The 16,711-nt window shown below is 45.7% G+C and overlaps 1 protein-coding gene across 3 annotated transcripts in view; it reads left to right on the plus strand.

The window, feature by feature from the left end:
- The window catches only part of sema4ab (sema domain, immunoglobulin domain (Ig), transmembrane domain (TM) and short cytoplasmic domain, (semaphorin) 4Ab), a 40,521-nt gene that overhangs the window by 3,556 nt on the left and 20,254 nt on the right, over window positions 1-16,711 (plus strand). For all 3 annotated transcript variants that reach the window (XM_062529052.1, XM_062529053.1, XM_062529051.1), the window contains exon 2: window positions 7,702-7,992. In XM_062529052.1, the coding sequence (XP_062385036.1) occupies window positions 7,887-7,992 (106 nt within the window). In that variant the 5' untranslated portion in view covers window positions 7,702-7,886. The remainder of the gene's footprint in view (window positions 1-7,701; window positions 7,993-16,711) is intronic.

The following is a 16,711-nucleotide window of genomic DNA, read 5'->3' on the forward strand; positions in this document are numbered from 1 at the left end:
TGTCCATCTTCTCACTTTCATCGGGGTTCACAACACCTATCACTCCCTCCAGGCAGCACTTCATGGAGGGGGTTGAGTTAAGTGAGTTGACTTGTTGAGTTGAGGAGGGACTCCAGCATTTTGGGTTGTGTGTTTTGGCAGCAGAGCCGAGTTGGATTACGGAGCCTCCTCATTGGTCTCTGGAGCCTGCTCTTGCTTCTGGCCCAGAATAGCCTCCTCAAGGTGCTCTTTTTTTGGGGATCTATTTTTGAAGATCAAGTTTTGTTTTTTTTTGTCTGTAACTTCAGTTCTTGCCGTCGTAAGAAGGCCTCAGGTGGCTGTGGCTGTGGCTGTGGCTGCGAGTTTCAGATGACAGATCATTCTGTGTAATTGGTCAGTGCAGCAGCAGCAGAGGCAGAGGCAGAGGCACACATCAAAGCCAGAATTACAGACCTGCTTTTCTTTTGCCTGAAGTGACAGTTCAATGTCTGTGGTTTTAGATTCGGCAGCTTTTGTCTCTGTTTCTGTGTTATTTTGGGTGTGTGCGTGCATGTGTGTGCACGTCATAGTTGCTGTTTGGTGCTCTAGGGCCTTTTCCCTATTAGATACCTTTCCAGTATTATAAATCAGTAGGCTATATGCACGGAAGGCTGTTCAGGTGCCTCATTTGATTCTAGTGGAGTGGTAACTGTGTTGTAATTGCATCTGTTTTATTCTGCTCCTCATATGTTCACTCCAACACAACACTGAAGATATGGTTTGCCCAATAATGACAATTTTAACATAGCCATGTGCTGATTCACTAGGTGCAACAACCGATTAGGTCCGTGTAGACACTAATTACATGAACAATAGTGGCAGGTTTAAACACACCTGGCTCCGCCGGATACAAATAAGTACCTGAACAGCCTTCCGTGCATTGCCTGTTGCCTACCAAAGAGCTGCAAAGATCCTGCAAAGATCAATGTCTGACTATTGGTCTCTCCACAAACACACTATCTAAGGATTAAGATCTGGTCTGTGTCTCAAACCTCCGGCTTGCACACTTCAAATACCTAGTGTAAGTATGTAGTGCAGATATTGGGACAATACTTACTAGCCATCGAGAAGTGGACACTACGGAACTAAGTGATCGCTCAATGCACACTAGCAGTGTGCTGACGGAAGTATGCGGTTTGAGACACAGCCCTGGTCTGATAAAGATGAAAAGGATGTTCAGTTTCATTTAAAACTTGAGCGGAGCTCTTGTCTTTGAGATGTTGATTTGGCGGCTGCAGCGCGCCAGCCTGCGCTCCTCTTGGCTAATAATAGCCTCCCCCCAAATCAGGCCTTTAGGCCTCCTGTCCTGTCGAAGTCCACTAATTACACAAGCGCCTTGTTGTTCTAACGGGCTGTTTTGGAGTCTGGAGTGTGGAGGCGCATGCCTGGAGGAGGAGGGGGAGGAGGGGGGACTTGTTGCTGTCACTTTCACAGATTAGATATCTGCCCCAGTGTTTGAGTATGTCAGTGTGTGGGAGGCTGGCTTGAATGGGCTACACACACGCACACACGCGCTCATACACAGATTCATCTGCCAAGACTCTCAAGATAAGCACACGTGTCTGTACAAAAAGGCACAACAAATTGTACACTTGATAGGGTAATGCATTATGGGAAGTGGATAGGGTTGGGTGTTGTTGAAATTATATCGATTCTGTTTTAGCTTATCGATTCTATTGATTATTCATTCTGATTCCAACAATAGGGGTACAAATGTTTAGATGGAATAGAAATATGTCTTAAGTATTTAGTAATGTTCTAAGCCTTAGGCTTTATTTTTCTGATCAGTTAAGGTTTTTGCGTGTTCGGTCCCTAAAATTTCGGTTCCCAATCCTGGTAGTGTAAAAGAAGGGATCTGAAATATTGCAGGGCTTTGTGGAGTGGGCTAGTTTGCATTCCTGTGAATGTCGTGTCATGGGGTTTTAGGAAAACTGGGAATTGCAGAGCATGTGGTTTGCCACAAGATCCCTGTTTACCACTGTAATTAAGCTAATCGTAAACAAAATGATCAGTGGTTCATAGTTGGGCTGGGGAAGATCTCATCTCCAATTGAAAACACCGAACACCAAGAGCCAGTTTTTGTTGTTGTGTGTCATTGGACGAAATTTGTATGTACGTTTTACTTTTATTTGTATGTTGTTTTTTTCCAAACTTAGTCTTCAAGTAGTCTGTAATTTGATCAGTATCTTATTACATTTCTATTCATTAGACTACATATTGGATTACATTTGACTGTGCTTTGCATGACTTTTGGTGTTGTGGTTTGAAGACATGGCTCATGGTCTTGCGTCTATGGGCATGTTTGCATGCAGGCAGTGATGTAGGGTGTATACAGTGTCTCGTGCTTGACATCTCAGAAAGAGTACAGGGTGTCATCATGTTACACACGCACCCACACACAGACACACACACGCACATGCACACAGTCACACACACAGTCACTCACTCTCCGCCTCAAGAATTTTTTAGAGTTGCAGTGGTGGTATCATTCTTACCACAGCCCACATCATAGACCTGTGATATTAGTGATTTCAATCGTATACAGCTAGCTGCAGTATGCAGCCTACCTTACCTGTTCCGGTTGCCTCTTCTTCTTTCCCGCTTTCACTTCTCTGCCTTCAGTTTCCCTTCAGCGTCTCCATCTCTTTGTTCTCTACTCCCTCTTGTTTCGTTGTCTTGGTTCTGCCTCGTGCTTCTGCCAACCTCCATCAGGCAACTGTGGCTGTACGGGACCGCTCAAGGCCCACTTAAGGCTGCCCCTTTCCACCTGTTTGCTAGAGGCTTGTTTTTCACACAGCCTCCAGTTTTATTGTTTTTTTATGGTCTTTGTCTATATTTTAATGTCATTTTAGTTTTTATGTCCCTCTAACCCAAGCCACCATGAGCCTCTAACTCAATTTAATGTTGTCATGTTTTGATGGACAGTAATGTTTTTTTTTCTGAACCCTTCCTTTAAATCCTTAAAAGATTCAAGAGATTGGACTCAGGTGAAAGTGTGCACAGCTGGACTTTCCATAGTTGGGCGTAGCTGGGCTTTCCATGTAGTGCCTCTTCTGCTGGTTTCCTGATAGGTTCCGCCTCAGTGGTCAGTTGAAGTCCCATTGGCAAAAGGAGACGCAGCATATATATATAGACAAGGTGTTGGTCCCCCCCCCCCCAGTCTTCTTTCAAGGCCAAGCTGGGTGGGGTACACTGAGGTATGCAGGTGGAGTTGTCTCTGTAGCTAAGGCGGGAATATATATGCATAATGCTAGCCCCCTGTGGGCACTTACGTAACACTATCACGAGTCGCGGGTTTTGTGGAGAAACGGGTTGTGTTGCAGATAGCCATCTTGATCGCGTCTGATGATCCCTCTACACACCCGGGGCCATCTGATAAAAGGCCCCCTCACACACGGGTTCTACGGCTACACTACACTACACTCTGATCTCTGTGAGGTGCGTGGCGTAGAGAGAGGAAGAAGAATGTGGCCTTGCATGCCCATGTGCAGGCCTCACCCCAGCAATGCAACTCTACTATCTGCAGAATTACACAGACCAGAGAACGGAGGGAGGGAGGGAGGGAGGGAGGGAGAGAGGAATGAAAGAAAGGAAAACCGAAGAAAGGATGGATGGAAAGTTGGGGTGTTTGTTTGTCCGTGCAGAGAAGGCTAGCTGGATGGCGAAGAGTCAGGGTAGATGGATGCACAAATAGCAGAGTGGGAGAGGTAGCGGCAGGAAGAAAATGATAGAGAGAGAGAGATGGGGTTTGGAGGCAGAAAGAAAAGCTATCTGTGGAAGAAGGCGGCTTACTGGCAAATGGGAGAGAGGGAGAGATAGAGAGAGGGGGAAAGAGAGAGAGTTTGAGAGAGGGGGAGAGAGAGGGAGGGAGATGGAGTCAATTGGAATGGGATGATGAGCAAGGGTGATTTGTGGTGATTTGACACTAATGACACGTTTAAATTCTCTGTGCTTTTGTGTATGCCTATCTTTGTGACTGTGTGTGTGTGTGTGCGCGTGGCTGTACGCATGCGTGAGCCTGTGGATTGGCACATGGGTGATTCCCATGGCCACTGGATTTGGGTGTGGTTTGCTTTTCTCACACTGACAGAAATCCTGTATGTCAGAAAGAATTCCAAAACCCCACGGGGCATTTGGTCGTGTGTGTGTGTGTGTGTGTGTGTGCATGCATTCGCTCGTGTGTGTGTGTGAGACTTTGGAGGGGGCTGGGTAAGTGACTCCACGTAATCAACCCCCCCAGCCACTGGCAGTTGCTGGATATATTTACACTCCGAGCTGGAAAAGGCTGGCCTGGCCTCCCATAGCTAAACCCATTATGGCGACTGAAGCCCAGTCCAGCGGAGTGGCGGCCAGGGCAGTCCACTGGTCAGCGTTAGCCTCTCTGATCCCTCGGGCTAGGTGTTGTGGACCGGAGTCGGTAGGCCGCTCCAGTGCCGAGCCAGATTAAAATAGACTGATATGCCAAAGGTGTCTCATCCCCTCTCTCGGAGTGGAAGCTTTGATTGGGATTACTGTGGTGGAAGAGCTCGTATAGGCTCCCAGGCCTTTTGCAGTTGACTGTTAAGATCATCACAATTGGAGGCCATTTTGGGAATTTTGAAGGTAATGCATGAACTGGTTACTCTGATGAAGGTCTGACCGACCAAAATGTCAGTTTCGTCAATAAACTGGCCCTTTATGTGAAGTAAGCAGTGTTGTTGTGCTTTTCTTTTCTTTTGGGACTGTGAGGATGATCCACTTGCAGATGTTGATTGAAAAATTAGTGTTGTGGCTTGTGACCAGAAAATAAGTAATGGATCAGGGGATGTGTCTTTTTTTGTGGATGAGTCATTTCTAGTGTGAAACTACCGGCACTGTTCTTGCAGAATCAGCTGAAGATGAGGCAATTCAGAAATTCTCTGAAGTTCCTCGGGCATTTCTGGGAACCATGTCAGAGTCTATATTTGTTTTCCCCTCTGTTACTGTTACTGATCCCAGACAGAGTGGAGAGCTATCACAAATATCACAAATGATGAAGAGAGTAACATTGACTTAATAGTGTTGATTCTATGAGCTCTCGAAGCAGTCCTGGGCTGGCCTAGACTGGGTGTTCCCATGCTGCTTTGCGCGTGATTTCGTTCACACGGCAAAGGCAGCCTGGAAACTACAGCCCTCATTTTTGCCTGAGATAGGGAGCTAATCACAGAACAAGGGGGAAAGCAAGACGATGATGAGCTATGCACAGACACATTTGATAGACATGCGTGGCGCCCAATGAACGGATCTGGGCATTTTTTTTCAAATACGAAAAAAATTAACGTTTGGTTGCCTGACCACGTCTCATTGAGATGTGGTCTCGTCAGCCATGCTAGGGCTGGCCCTCTTAAACCAAAGTCATAGAAGGTGTCAGTCATCCTGGCCCTCTGACTCACTGTCAGGTGGCAGTCTTCTACTGTGTGATGTACAGCATTGTGATTCCGAAAGATGACCCAGAACTCTCTCACATGGTTCTCATCACCGATGGTGAGGTTAGATGTGGCTGTGGCAGTGCTTGTGGTTATGGTTAGGAGCTGTAGAGCTGATGTGTATCGAGCTGTCAAACTTCTTTCATCAACACAAGTAATATCTCTTCTCACTGATGGTTCCTTAATGGTCGCCATTTGTAATATTCTATGTCGGTTCAGCATCTTTGGTTTGGGTTTTTGTCTGTATTCCTATTCACACTGGACCTTTTTAAGTTCAGCACTTTAGGTTCAGTGCAGATTTTTACCAATTGCAGTAATCAACAGTAGGCTTTCTTACGTGCAAACAATTCAAATTTGAGTTACCACACAAACATATGAAGTGGTGGACCGTATGTCAGTCTAGTTCTTTAACGGCAAAAAAATGTTCAGAACCTTTTCGAAATGCTATTCCTGCTTATGTGTTGGGTGTCAGCACTAATTGTCAGTGAATGTTAGGCCAGCAGTACTTGCAGTCTTACTGTACCGGATATTAACTGATCAGTGGCACCAGTTGTTGTGGACCTTATCACCCATAATCAGTTGTTTCAGTTCAACGTCTTTAGTTTGTGTCTATATATGTGCCGCCTTATAGTAAAGGCTATATAATCAGTGGATGTATTTGGCTGAGCGTTGTTTGCATCTGAAGCTGCTTAATGAATGGAATTAATGGCTGGCTGTATCCCAGGCCGTCGTTAACCCTTTCCTGCCCGCGCACTCTTGAGACTCTGGAGAGGCCACTCCCCTTTGGCCTGCAGCTGTGTAAAGGCCGACATATCTGTGTTAATCCTGACGCCTGCAGTATCGCGCCGTAATCCTGTTATGTGTATGGCAGCGATAGGGTCGACTCTGAGTTTGGCAGCGGCGAGGCATCTTTTAAGGAAAGCCGAGTGGAACTCGAGCCTGTTGCAGATGATGATGGCGCGTTCTTGGCTCCCGCCCCAGATCTGGCTCATCTCTGTTCCACAGCGCGCCGTTATCTGGGAGTGATTTCCTGTGTCCTAAACGGCAGGGTCAGGGTTCGTACAGGGTTTCATTTCCTTTTAGGCTTCAGTCTGGCTCTGCTGTGAAAATGGGAAATGTAGGGTAGCAATTGGAAACCTTCGGGCTCTGTTGGTTCAAAGTCACATGACTCGTCCGAATCTCATGATTGGGATGATTTTGTTTCCGTTTTTTCTGGCCATTCTTTGGTTTTGAAATGTATATGGTGGCGTACACTGATTGCATCATGTTAATATGCAATACGGGGATGCCTGACACTGCAGACACTGCAAGTTGACTAAAGTTCTACTGTTTCTCTGCTTTTCATAAGTATCATCACATATTGGTGTTGGCCTTGAAATAATGGCAGTATTGTTACTTGCTTGCCTCATCAACTTTAATCAATATCACCAATGCCTCTTTGTTCAAATGATGAATTGGTGCTCATTACCAGTTCCTTAAAGCATGGCCCTGAGGAAGTAGCCTTTGGCCTACAAGCACACTTCTAAAGGACTACAGGGGGGTTGGGGGTGGGGGGGGGGTCATTTGGCTTGACCTGTATCCACTCTCTCTTCCTCCACCATAGTTTCGAGCTTCTCAAAACCAAACCCTTGAGCAGTGTTTCCGTCACATGAGGCCACGGCAGGCCACAGATGAAGTGGCGCTTTGACTTGAAGGGGGGTGGGGGGGAGGGGAGGGGGGGGTGTCACATGACTCATTTCCACCCAGCGAGTAGGAGATGAGACGAATGAGGAAGGATGCCTATCCAGTGCCCGGCCCAAGACCAGGAGAAATGAATCATAACACTCACAGCAGCACACCCACCCATCGTGGATACCATCATCTGTCTCTCTGATTCCCACTGTGACTCACATGTTCTTGTTGTTCTTGAAGGAGGTTTACTAGTTGCCCTGTAGTTGTAGTATGAATTAGGCATGTGAGGTTAAGAGGTTAACTAATTGAAAGATGGATAAAGAAGCAAATCTCTCACTTGTTCACATTGTCTCTCACACACACACTCTCTCTCTCTCTCTCTCTCTCTCTCTCTCTCTCTCTCTCTCTCTCTCTCTTACTCATTCTCTCTCTCTCTCTTCCCTTCTCTCTCTCTCTCTCTCTCTCTCTCTCTCTCTCTCTCTCTCTCTCTCTCTCTCTCACCCACTCACCACTGAAGTGGGAGGGTGCCTCTCTGCAGCCTCATCATCACCCTCTCTTGTTTTGACAGATGAAATGACTGCAGCCTGCCGTGAACCCAGGACGTGCTGTGGGCGTCTCCACACTGACACCGAGGACCAGCGCTCCACGCGTCTACGCTAGGCTCTCCGCTAGGCTCGTCTGCCCTCTCGCCCGCATCGTCGCTCCGCCATCTGCCCCTCCGCTGCCACCTGCCTCTGCCACCCTCTGGCCAGGATGGCCCAGTCGGCCCGGTCGGCCTCCCTTTGGGCTGTTCTCACGCTGCTGTTTGTGCTCGGATGGTGTCAGGCCAGTGCCATCCCAAGGGTGTCCTTTCCTCTTGGTGAGTCCAAGCTAAACCTCCTGTTTGTTTTGTTTGTTTGTTTGTTTTTGTTTGTTTGTTTGTTTGTTTGTGTGTTTGTGTGTATGTGTGTGTGCAGAACCCAAGGCCCTGTGTGTGTGTGTGTGTGTGTGTATATATACACAATATATATGTGTGTGTGTGTGTGTGTGTGTGTAATATATTTATACATTCATACTAAACTTATATACTTACTGTCACTTTTCCACAAAACTGTTCAATTCAATAGTTATGAGCTCTTTCTCTCTCTTAATAGCCTCACATACTTAACTTCAACTTCACAGATAAGCTACTAGCAGAAAAACTGACTGTCATGCTCGTTAAATTGCTGTTGAAACATGGTGTGTGTCTGTATCTGTTTGTGATAGAATTCAATGATGAATTCATTTGTGGATGTGATTGATGTTGGCCTGCTTTAGCATAAGCTTTTGCAAAATTCTTGTAGCTGTGTAAGATTATGGGATTTTGCCAGATCCATGTAGATGCTGCAGCTGTAACCTGAGAGTTTAGGCCCTGGTCCAAGATGTTAGACCAGGCACTAGGCTCCAGAAAGTAGAACCGTCAATCAATTCTTGAGGCAGATTAGACTCTTCTCCTCTCTGTTCTTCCTCAAAGCCTGCTGACATTCCCTGCTAATGGTCATCATGATTTATCTGTAAAAAATATCAAGGAATATCTGCACTCTAGTTCTCCTTTTACGTGGTTTATTCGACGTTTTCACCAGCTAATGAGGCAGTTTCGGGCCTCGCGCTCTCCATCCGACTTATCATGAATTCGCCCTCATGTTTATACATTTGTGACATTTTTGCCATGTTTGCATAGTAAGTAACACACTGTTGGAATTCCCCTTTTCGTCCATGTTCGTCCTACTGGTATCCAATTTGTTTAATACTGACATAAGGAGTCATACGCCTACTTGCGTCAACAACGTCACACCTGCAATGGCAGGTGATCTGGGCATGCATCTCCAGAAGACTCCATTCTCCTTATTGTAAGTCAGTGTTGTCACGATACCAAAATTATGACTTTGATATAATATACATGCCGTAAATACATCGATACTCAATACTGGAACGATACCACAGTGAAATCCTGGTTCTTTCTGTTGAATTTGGTGCTCGTTTTTTGGGGCGATTTGGGCACGTATCTGCAATGTCCAAGACTCCATTCTCCTCATGTGAGACAGTGAGGCATGAGTTTGAAGCCGTTATTGTAAGGTAAAATAGCTACATAGAACACTTAGTGCAGTGTCTTTTCAATGTCTGAATTCTTTCAATGAGACAGAAAAGGAAAAAGAGAGGCAAAAACAAGACATATTGTTGTTAGAACATAGTGGTTGTGGGCAAGTGCAGGGTCAATGTATCAGGTGACAGGGAGATCTGTTACCCTTTGGGTTGGTCGACACTGACTGCTAACAGGGAAGGAAATGGTGCACTTTAGTTGCCATCTCAAGCCTTGTTGAGTGTAAAATAAGTTGGTGACCACAGAAGTGTTGGTTCCTTTTTTTCCTCACTGGGGATTCAGCTCAACATGAAGGCCCTATGTGTGACCACAGGGAAGCAAAGTGCCAGGATCCTAATTTTTTCCTCAGACAGTGGCGACAAGACAGCCTGTCAAGTGTCCTCCCATGTATTGGTCCCAGTTGATAGGCTAAGTTGTATGAACTTGTCACACTTTTAGTCCACCTGTGCTGTGTTTGTGTACATAAACCACGGTTGGGAGATTGCAATGGCTGTGGTTTTTTCTCACATGGGTGTTCCGCTGGAAGGAAGTAGGATTGAACGACTGACTGAACTCACCTGGTAGCCGTGTCTGCGTTTCCTGTGGAATGATAAAGGTTTTTTTGGTTTGTTTTTGTTAAAGTTGCACTGGTGTATTCTCTCTGATGCCTGTCCTCGGTTGTGACAGCCCACATCACCGTTGTGCTGGCTAGCTTTAAGAAGCACAAGATGTCTTCCTGTCTCGTGGATCATGTAGCATCTGAGCCAGAGAAAGTTCAGTGGAGCAACTAGGCTTTGTTGTGTCCTGTCCGATGGAACACCGCAAGCCCCCTTTGAACTGCCTCCAATAATACCTTTGACCTCCGACGCTAACGATGCACTAACAAGCTGTAACTGACGTCACGAATAAGAGGCAGAGAGTCAGAAACATCGCCACAGTTTGAACAACTTAGATTATTGGTACAAAATGTCGGCTATTAGGACCGTAAACGGGCTCAAATTCAAAGTAACAAAATTTGATTGGATATGTTTGAAATGTTCTGGCATACTTCCTGGAGAATTGGATCCACCCTGCGTGCCATGAAGAGAGTATAATGAGGTAGCTCCACAGGATGCTCAGTCCATGAAAGTCCAATTTCGTTCTACATCTGCTATAATATGCCCTCTTTGTCCAATTAAATTGCACAGCAGAAACTTTTGTTTGTCAAATGAGTGGCATGTTAAGAGAATGGATGCGTGGGCCTCTTTTTTTTTTAAGAGGATGTGAAACCTCCTTCCGCTGTCTGATTTATATGAAGTAGTTGCTATGATAAAGTGCTATAGGAAGTTCTTACCTCACTTCCTCTCTCGGCAACATATCTCCTTGTTCTCTGTTTGCCCTCTGATGAAGGCCAGTTATGAATGTGTGTGTTCTGCCACTCAAAGTTGTACTAAGAGATCTAATTCTTTTAAAAAACATGAACTTTTCCAAGATTATCTGGCTTTGCAGACTTTGAGAAAATCACCCTGGGGCAGTGATTTCATCCCCACCAGTAATTGGTTGGTCATTGTCTATGAGTCTCCGTTGTGTATTTGTAAGGGGTTATTTCTGCAACCGCTGTGTCTTAACAGTTAACCAAGCACCTGGCACATTTTTAATTTGCTTAAATCATTTGCTGGACTGATGGGAACCAACCCTTATCAACTTCTAAACCCGTAACACGAGACAGTAATCATAAGCGACACACAACAAATCAAGAGAAACAAATCAAGCAGGGCATTATTTTGAATATATTTTGTTCATTCTGAGTGTATAAGTGTAGCATAGGTATCATAGGTTGGTACTCATTGCCTGGCTGGTGGGTGCTTACGGAACAGGACATGGGGATCAGTGGGGATCAGGGGTCAAACTAGGACCAAGGAGCAAGACTGGAGCACTCGATACTTTTCAGTGCTTTTAGTAGTGAACCGAGGTGGAAAACTCCGGCTTCAGAAGGTAAAAGTCCAATCATGTATTGGTTTTACCTGTGCACTTAACACAGGTGATCTCACCAATTAGCTGCTCTACCTGGCTGAAGAGTTCTGCTAATTAGAATCAGCTCATTTAAGTGAATGGCTGGCACAGATACGCGGTAGGACTTTTACTTTCTGAACTGGACTTTTCCACCTCTTGTGGTGAAAGTGACTCGCGTTTCGACGCCCATGCCTCTTCTTCTGTTTTGAGTCTGAAGAAGATACATGGGCGTCGAAACAGTTAGTCACTTTCACCACTGAAAGCACTGAAAACTCTTGACTGCCCCGGTCTCGCTCCTTGGACCTAGTTTGACCTTTGGTCTCCCCACACATCATAGATATTCTTTGTAACCTCCTAGCACATTTTAGGCAGATGTGTTTCCCTTGCGTTAAACCCTATTAGAGACCTGATTCTTTGAAAAGAAATTGAAGAGCTCTTTTCCAAAACACTGTATATTTTCTCCATTTTTTTTTTTTATTTTTTCTCTAAGTAATTGGACTGTGGAACTGTAACTGGGTTATTGTTATTTGACTTATCTTTATTCAGTCAAAACAACACAGTAGCACTTAATTATTGACGTTACCTGAAAAACAATAAATAACATGACTCATCACTGTTTTTTTTTTAATGGATTGATGGCATTTTGGAAAATTTCTCTTCAGCTGCTATTTTGCAGTTTGACCTGGGCCCATATTCACAAAGAATTTTAAGGCTAATAGTAGCTCCTAACTGGTGAATTTTTCCTTACTAAAAGTAGGTCTGAGAGACTTTGTGAACAAGTTTTAAGGGAAAACTCCTAGCTAAAATCTTCTAGCGTGATTTAGGAGTACTCTTAGTGGTAAGATAAAATGCTTTGTGAATACAGGCCCTGGTCTTCAAGGGCTCCTTGGTTTGCATGTGTGAGAACCTGTGTCATCAAGAAGTGCACAGGAAGACGAAAGCAGGTCAAGGAAAGAGAAGCAGAAGGAGGAAGTGGGTAAGTGGTGGGTTTCAAGCTAAGATCGCTGGCTAATCGCTGACCCGGGCAGCCCCCTCTAGACCACTGGCCTTGCCTTGTTGCGGTGAGCGAAGAATGGAAGCCTTGTTCTTTTTAGTAGGGCACTGTGTTTAATTTGAAGCTTCTCATAGTGCAAGAGCTCCGAGGAGGGTAAACCGGGTTAGTGGGCTTTGAAAATAAAGCAAAACAAAACAAGCAAACACACACACACACACACACACACACACACACACACACACACACACAAATGCACACACACAATCCTCGGAGTTGTTTCATCTTAAATCACCCAACTTTTCCTCAAGATTTCCAGAGTGGGATTCCAAAATTAAGCCAGCCTCCTGCGTAGCGGCTTTTCTGCTAAGAGTATTCCCTTGGCACCAAACACACTGAACATGTCGGACTACATCGGAGGCCAACACTGGCCGGTGCAGAGATCAACACTGTGTTTTCAGGGACGCGTTCGCAGGCAGGCAGCTCCCACTCACCGCCACTCCTCAGGGGGATTAAAGTGCCCCCCCCCCCCCCCCCAACACACACACACACACACTCTCTCTGTTGCTCTTCAGGGACAGCCATGGCTGCCGCCTCCTCAGCAGAATGCTGATGTCATGGGTGTGGATCCAGAATCCGTCAGAGAAGCTGGATGTCATCGAGCTGTTTGGAGCAATGCTCCTCTCTCGATGCCAAGTTCTTGACGTTTTCTTAGGGGCTGTTTATGTGTCAGAAGAACGGTGCTGCCAAGCAAATGGTGTCAAAATCCGTTTAGTCAAACACACCAAAATCAAACAATCTTAAATGGAAACTCATCCAGTGCCTGGTTACGTGCTTTGAAAGCTCAGAGCACAGGAAGCTGACGCGATTTTTTGATTTAATTAGCGTTCCTGTAACTGTGAGTATTGAGCAGCATTGAGCACGGATGTTTCAGGAGACTATTTTGATGTGCAAAGAGAGAAGTGCAAGCAACTGCTCATCCGTCTCGCCTGCTCCTCGAACAGATAATTTGCTTGTAACATGTAGAAGCTTTAAGGAAATGCACCCTGAGTGCATAATTTTCACTTCCTGCAACTTCAGTCCCATGAGGCCCTGTTCAAAACCACAGGACCGGAGGTTTGATGGCCGGCGCCTGTTTGGTGTGGGAAGTGGTTGTCCGCTATGGTCACTTCTCAGCATAACACCTTTTAAAAGATAAATACAGCCATATGATGACATGCTACACTTTCTCAGCCAGTGCTATCTTTGTCCTTTGCTTAAAGCCAGCACTTTTGAGCGCAACGTTGTCACAGACTGTAAGCCACGCATGCTGAAGTTGCACTTTGACAGCTCCTCACAGGAAAAGAGCAAAAGAGCTTTGAGCCACCTGTGAAGCGTTAGTGCCACCTGTTCGCTGTATGTGTGCAGGCCGTGAGGCCAAGGAGGAGTGCGCGCAAGCGTAGTGAGCGAAGCGTTGTTAGTGAACACCTGGTAATGCTAACGTCTGGCTCATCCCCCCTCCCAGAGGGAAAACGGCTGGTCAGGGTTGAGTCATGCCTGGGGATTAGGCCTCACTGGGGCTCCAGGCTGTTCAGGCCCAGCCATGAGACTAGGCCATGGGGTAGAGGGAGGGATTCCTCCTAATTCCCCCGGGCGACAGCAGCTCATGGGAAAGGGAAGCCATCAATCCCCTCTTACCCAAAACGCACACGTGGTGGCCTGCTTGTTTTGTAACAGTCTGCTGTTCGTTCGTGCACACCAGTGTGTGTGTGTGTGTGTGTCTCTCTCTCTCTCTCTTTCGCTTGTGCACACTAGTGTGTATGTGTGTCTCTCTCGCTCTCTCACACACTTTCTCGCTTGCCAGAGCACTTTGAGTTCTTTTTAAACTTCTCCCGTCGGTCTGTGTCTATCATCGACCTGAACGATCTTTGCATGCCCCCCCCCCCCCTGGCCTGAGGCCAAGTTATTACACAACAAAGTCAACAACAAAGGGGGCTTGGGTGTACAGTTCACCTCTTCCGAACAGCAGCTCTCCGTTAGCGTCTCCAGCGCTAGCGTCTAGCGCTAATGCACCGTGTTACATGATCTTTTGCTGTGGCTACAAGGAGAAGAGGAGACGTTCTGGACTTCTGTTTGGTCGCTAGTACCCTGACCCCTCTGGCCTTTTGAGTGTGTACACATGCACACACACTGCATACACACCAAAGCTGTCTGACACCACAACACACACACACACGGCCGTGTCTACATTTGTGCGCGCTGTGTGTCTATTTGTGAACATATGCGTGCATGTATGTCCAGACTCGTGGCACGCACACAAGTAGATATGCACGCAGCAGTTTCAAAATGGGGAACGATAAACAGTTTCGTTTTTTGCTGTTTAGGTGAGTCCCATGTCAAATCAGACAGAATTCATGAAAATGGCCTGTGCACGGTCTCAGATTTTGCTGCATAATTGTGTAGGTCCCAAAATGTAACACCTGTAAACATTTACTTACACATTACAAAATCATAAAAGTAGTATTCCTAGCCTGATCAAAATTTGTAGGATGGAATACCAACATGTTTTCCGTTTGACTTGAACACTAGTTTGAACTACATACTAAATTTTTTGTTTCCACGAGGCATCAATCAATATTTTGTCTGCAAATACAATGCTTTATTGATAAAACATTTTCATAGTACTTTAAATGGTATTTAGGGTAGATAGTAGAAGAATGAAATATATATGGGAACAGTGGAATTATCAGATTCAGTGGATGATCATTTAGACTACAAATGGCAAAGTTGTACATTGGTAGATAAATACACATCTATTGGCAGGATAATCATATGCTTTTGTATGTCCCCGACATTACCTTGTTCCATGAACAGATACATTGACAGACTCACACTTCTCACACACACACACACACCTCCCATACCAGGCACCCTACCCATTAGCCTGAAATGTCTTCAGGGAGGCTTACGAGTTCGTTGGCCCCCGCCGTGTTGCCCTCACACACTCTGAGTATCATTAACCCAGCAGCAGCAGCCGGGCTCATATCATACCGTCCGTGATAACAGGCTAGCCATTGGCATGATCATCAGCCGTCGTTTGTGTTTGCATTTTCACTAGAATTTTACAATCATTTGTTAATAAATTTCCGTTTTTCTTTTTTTACCCTAGTTATTTGGAATGCTTTACCGTTTCACTTTGCCATACTTACATTTCTGGCTTTCAAGACCTTATGCTGTTGTTTATTGTGGCAAAACGATAGGACTGTTTAGCACTACTTTCATGTTTTTGAATACCAAACATACCATGATGTAGTTTTAAGTCTAAACACCCTTCATAGGGCTGTTCGCTGTCTCTACCTCCAGAATGGGCCATGACCGAGGCAAAGGTGTAAATAAACTAACAAACAATTATCCACACCTTGATAATTGGCCTCTATGGAAAGGCAGTTTTTACACAGCTAGTTGTTTGTGGAGTCGTGGAGTGTGTGTGTGTGTTTGTGTGTGTGTGTACTCCATGTTCTGCACTAAGCCAGTTCCTAGAACAGCTGTGAGTGCTCTCTGCGTTATCATGTATGCGCAAATCCTGGATATCAGCAGTGGTCAGTGCCCAATGGCGTGTTGAAACAGCATCAATTTTGTGTGTGTGTGTGTCCGTGTATCTGTGTACATGCTTGCAGTAGTGGGAGGAAGCAACCTTGACCTGAGCATGGACACTGAACTGGTGGTTTTGGCCGACCCTCCAAACTAATCATCTAAGCATGCGGAGTAGGAGTGATCCATGGCCCTCTGTCCTCAGACACACACACACACACACGCACGCACACACACTCCACTCCCTACTGCGGTGATGTGAGTTTGTTGATTTACAGTTTGTTGATGTACTACACCGCCCCCACCGCATCCAGTACATCAGGTGCTTTGTCATGTGCTACTCCTGGGACACAGGATGTTTGGATATGCAAGCCGGTACGTAGCGTAGCGTCAGCGCGCTTGTGTTAGCGTTAGCCTAAAGGCGCCCCTATCTCGAGCCTCTCACATTGTGCACTGGACCTGCACAGACTGAGTCACGCACGGAGATAAGCAGGCCGATCTGCACCATTCATCACCCCGTCACTCACACACACTTCCTGTCTGTCGGTATATGTGTGACTCAAGCACATTGCGGAGCTGAAGACAAGAGGAGGTGCTGTGCGCTCAGGTTGATGGTGCTATGACAGGAATTCCCTGTGTATTAACTGCATTGGGAATGAGCTGCGTTTTTTTTTTATGCAAGCCAAAAGAAGCAAAACCATAGTAATACCGTATTAACTGCCCCCGTTGTATTCACCTCATAGCTGAAGAAACTTTGCAAAATCAAGGTATAAGCTGCGGCTAATAGTTAGAAAATTATAGTAAGAATACAATGATTTTGTGTTTTGAAAGCAAAAAAGCACTTTGTGCAGAGATGACCAGTGCTATAGACGGCGACCTCAGTGAAAATGGCTTTTATTTTTAATCTTATGGCCTGTACTGTAATTT

Source organism: Sardina pilchardus, chromosome 24 (genome assembly GCF_963854185.1).
Source record: "Sardina pilchardus chromosome 24, fSarPil1.1, whole genome shotgun sequence".
NCBI classification, from domain to species: Eukaryota; Metazoa; Chordata; class Actinopteri; order Clupeiformes; family Clupeidae; genus Sardina; species Sardina pilchardus.